The following is a 4,854-nucleotide window of genomic DNA, read 5'->3' as shown; positions in this document are numbered from 1 at the left end:
ACCTTTAAAAGTTACACATTGGATAAATGTTGGTTAAACATTTAAAATTGACTTCACTGGTTGCGATACTTGTAAGTACTTACTTAACAAGTACAAAATATTTTAGAAGAAAAAGAGGATTATTTAATTAATAATTGTTTCTTGATTTGATAATCCGTATTCATTGATTAGCTGTGTCATATAATTGGAACAATTGCGTTATTTCTCACAATTTCAATTGAAGACCTGAGCGCAAGAAGACCGTAAGTCCACTTGGCCCCTCAACATAATATACAAACTAAAGTTACGTATAGTTTCGTAGGGTTTTATAATGTTTAATACATGTTCCAGGGTGAAAACATCATGAAAGGTTGTGAAAGATTTGTTTTGGCCCCTGAACATGTATAAAACATTACCAAACTATACAAAACTATACGCTACTTTAGTGTATACATGTTGAGGGGCCAAGTGGACTTACAGTCTTCTTGCGCTCAGGTCTTCAATTACACTAACATCAAAGATCTCTTGGCAAATGGTATTATTTATTGAACAGAATACATGATACAAAACCAAATTTGGTTTAATTTCAAAGCTTTTTTACTATCTTTAGTGCTATATTAAAGAGTACATTTAAACATATTCCAGGCTTTGTAGAAACACGTTTTCTTTCGCCAACTCATTGGCGCCATTTTTAGAATGACAGGAAACGTTTCCACATTCCAATGTTACTCTCCAATGCGCTCAATCCACAGGTCCAATTATTAATACTAAAACGTGGTGAAAATCTTTAATAATTCAAAGGTCCATCATCCAAGTTGGCGCCATTGTCAAAATTGTACGCTTTTAATCACCAATAATTTTGATACAAACATTACAACCTTGTAAAATAAAGGACATACACGTAGAATGTATAGTAACATTTGTAATATATTTTCTCTTGCTGCATTAGTGGAACCAATGTTTTTGTTTTCATGTATCTCAAGTTATGAAACTATTAAAGGTTGTTGGCCACTTCTTGGTGTAATGGGCTCTTCAAGTTATGGGCTCTTCAAGTTAAAATCCACACTACCCCTGTGGATAATTTGAAAATATCTTCCACAGGGGGAGTATGTTTTTCAAATGTAATTGGTCAGGGTTAATCATTTTGAAACCCTTACTCCCTCTGTATGGCTTTACCTTCCACAACTGGAGTGAGTATTTCAAATGGAAGTTACCAAAATTGTCTATTCTATTTAAAACTTACACTCCCTCTGCGAAAGACTTAAGCTAAATCTTCCACGTATGTAGTGTGGATATTAAATGGAATAACCCAATCGTCTAATCTTGAAATTGGTATTGACGTCACTACGTGTTTTAGGTTACGTAACTTTGAAACGAACGCAGCGTTTCCGGAATCACAGCATAATACGGTCGCGTGTAAAGGCGGCACAATTGTAACGCTCGCTTGCATGCAGAGACGCATTTTCCCCACTACCAATATCGAGGTGAGATACGCTATATAATAGTTACTTATTAACCCAAGAATGCTTTCTGAGGTTATGCAGTAAAATATAGGTCAAAGGTCATCAACCTGTGACACAGAGGTCATAATTCCAAATGCTCTTAAACCAAAATCTAACGACACCAATATACCCCCATTATTTGACATTGTAAATATGCTCTGCTTTATACATTAATGTGAACATCAATAATAACAGGTCAATACATGGTATAAAATTATATAACATACGGCTTTAGTGTTTACTTCATGGAGCCAATATACTAAAGGGGTGAAACTCACTGTGGGTAAAATTAATAGAAAACAGACACTTTACATCGGGACCGTTCAAATGTTCGGTTTCTTAGGCTCATAAATTGATCTTCCTGCGTACACAAATGTTATTGAAATATATACTTTGGTATTATACTCTAATGTATTTTTCACCTTGCCTAGTCAGTGACGTCAGTGTACATTTCATTGGGCGCAGCTCAAATCGCTGGCATACACAAGCACGCGTTTAAAGACACCACATGGACAAACGCGCGAAACAGCTGCCTCAACGCGCTGACGTCAGTGACTCACAAAGACGAAAAATAGTATAGTTCTAGGAAGATTTTGTTACATCCGATTAATGAAGGAATTCTCTTCTTATTTACGAAAACCAAAACGCACAGGCGATTCAAAAAGCCCAGTCTTATCAAGTTTTGTACAAATCCATAAATCATCCTTATTCAATTTATTTATTTTAATTTATTTATTTGCGGGGAAATTTCTCTATAGACTATAATCCGACTACTAACTTAGAAGGTAAACTGTGGAAAATTTTTGGAGTGGTGGTGTCTGTCAGCTATATTTATTTTAATGATAACACGTGTGTATTCGCCAGCGAAGTGTTACGTGTAACCCGATTATTACTATGTCAACTGGATCACGCTTTTGAGTTCTGCACCACGATCGAAATGATCGCAACACAAAGTCTATGGTATGTACTACCAATTCCAAAAGTGCGTGATCCAGTTACCAAGGATTATGTAAACATCGCTCGCGAATTGTTGGTACATGGTAATAGTGGAACCCGTAACACAAGTGCATTGTTGGTAATAATAAGCACCCAACGCTATGATTATTGTAGCAAGATGACACTAAGATCCACAACATGCTCATCTATCAGGGCACAGTTCTTAAACTCATTCATTGAATGACCTTTAAAATGTGGGTACAAAACTCATACTCTGCAACTTGAAGACAAATTTTGCACTATGATTGTTTAGTTGAGGTTAATAAACTATGCCATTGGAATGAGGCCATTGTGGTCCATAGTGTAAACAGTGCAATCTCATTCCCTTTAGTGTATTTGTCTCGTGTAAAATTCACAACAATTTGACCATAGGGCTATCTTTGTATTGGAATACGGTGTACATTATGTTCAGGCGCTATTGGTTTCTGTAGTTTCATAAATACAACATTGTCCCCCAGTCTTCCTTCTAACTCGGTATAAATGTCCTCCCTTGGATGCCGACTAGCAGGCATGTAATGTTCCTCAGAGTTTGTCTGCGATGTAAAATGATATCTGATAAGTAAAATAATCGATACGATCAAACAAATCAGTGCAATTAATCCTGCTATCACAGTGGCTAGAACCCAGTAAAATATGTTGTTATTGTCACAAACGTTTTTGCATTTATCTACAATACTTTCACTTATGTCTAAATCCGATGATGCAAGTTCACCTGATGGTCTTTGCGTTGTTACAGCATCATTACGCTCTTCGTCCGATGGTTCTTTGTTGCTACCACCAATAACAACCAGCTGGACATGACAAGTTTTTGTCACACCTGGAAAAGCATCGCTAGAAATATGACAGATATAAATAGCTTTATCATCAGCTAACTTTGGTCTTATACGTAATTCTGAAAAAGCAATATCTGATTCCGTGTACTTATCTGTAGGGATCACTGTATCAGTACCAGATCGTGTCCATTCGACATTGATAACAGGATTACCAAGTTCGGAACTACAATTCAATGTCACTTCTGTCCCAGCTGCAACTGCTACCTGTCCAGTCTTAGGCGTACAAACTGGCTCTTTTTCATCGGGAAAATACAATATATCAATAGTTACCGAATCACTTGGAAGAATTCGTGTTGTATCCGAATCATCTATTGCCTGTGTTTTACACACGTATTCTCCTTGGTCCTCTTTTCTGGCATCCATGAAAGTTAGGAAGAATATTTTCGAGCCATCGATGAGTGTACGCACGGCAAGGAATACTCGCTCTTCGACTCCTTGATAAACCCCTTCTCCTATTGATAACCGCTTAACTGATGGTGTACGTTTGATAATAGATACATCCACATCGTCGCCTAAGTTCCAAACCTGACAATGGACAGAGAACACACCACCTACCTCCGCAGATTGAATCGGTACAGTAGTCTCTAAGCGAATGCCAGCTGATTTCGTTAATGTAACATGTAGCAGTAATGATATTGTGAAAGTATGTGCTACATTACTCATACTTGACATCGTATGTTTCAGCATTAAGACGTACATTCTGATAACACAGGTTGTTGATGTTTAGAATTGGTAAGATTAGCCAGTCAACATCGTCACGGAGAAGTTGTCAGAATACGAAGGAGTTCGTGCACTGTTTATAAAATAATTTTGTTGATATTTTCCAAATGTAAGAACATTTATTATATAGTTCCTGAAACCAACAAAATGTCCTTGAGGTATATATATATATATATATAGGTATATATATACGCAATATCCTGCCTAATCCGGTGGTGTCTGATTATCTCAAAAGTTCAACGATGCTACAACCGCTCATATATGCATACAGAATTACAAATTCCATGGATGACGATCCACATACTGTACCCCTTTCCTTAAGAGAGATTTCGAATGAATAGTATTAAAAGCAATAGATCCACAAGGAAAGCGATATCTCGCTGCTTTTTGTACGCTGCTGATGCGTTTTTAAGTGGCTGACGCAAATGTGCAATCAGATCTTACTATATAGTATAGGATGAGTAGAGAACAGAGGCCACATGGCTTGCCGCAAGGCATTCTGGTCCGTTGTAATGAATATGCATCGGTGAGGCTAAACGTGACCGAACAGTTAGATCGAGTTGCTTAAAAGCATTTGACTAGAAGCTATACTATGATAAGATAACAACGTTTCCAACAAAATAAGACGGAAATAGTAGAGTCAACAAAAATGAGAAGAATGGCAGCGAAATATATACTTTTAACTACATCGACGACGCTGTAGCAATTAAAGATTATCGTGAGTGAATATTTCTTAAGAAAATACCAAGTGTATGTATTTATTATTAGAGGTTTATCACTATTGCTTACGTTGAATGGAATGCATACAAATATGGTCTCAGAGA

At 36.8% G+C, this 4,854-nt stretch overlaps 1 protein-coding gene across 1 annotated transcript; it reads right to left on the bottom strand.

The window, feature by feature from the left end:
- Positions 1 to 573: 573 nt before the first annotated feature.
- Positions 574 to 4,462, bottom strand: LOC140168094 (uncharacterized). The gene has a single exon (XM_072191402.1). The coding sequence runs from the start codon at positions 4,007 to 4,009 to the stop codon at positions 2,852 to 2,854; it is 1,158 nt and encodes a 385-aa protein (XP_072047503.1). The 5' UTR covers positions 4,010 to 4,462; the 3' UTR covers positions 574 to 2,851.
- Positions 4,463 to 4,854: the final 392 nt, after the last annotated feature.

This window comes from Amphiura filiformis, chromosome 13 (genome assembly GCF_039555335.1).
Source record: "Amphiura filiformis chromosome 13, Afil_fr2py, whole genome shotgun sequence".
NCBI lineage: Eukaryota > Metazoa > Echinodermata > Ophiuroidea > Amphilepidida > Amphiuridae > Amphiura > Amphiura filiformis.
This window is presented reverse-complemented; position numbering and strand designations above follow the sequence as displayed.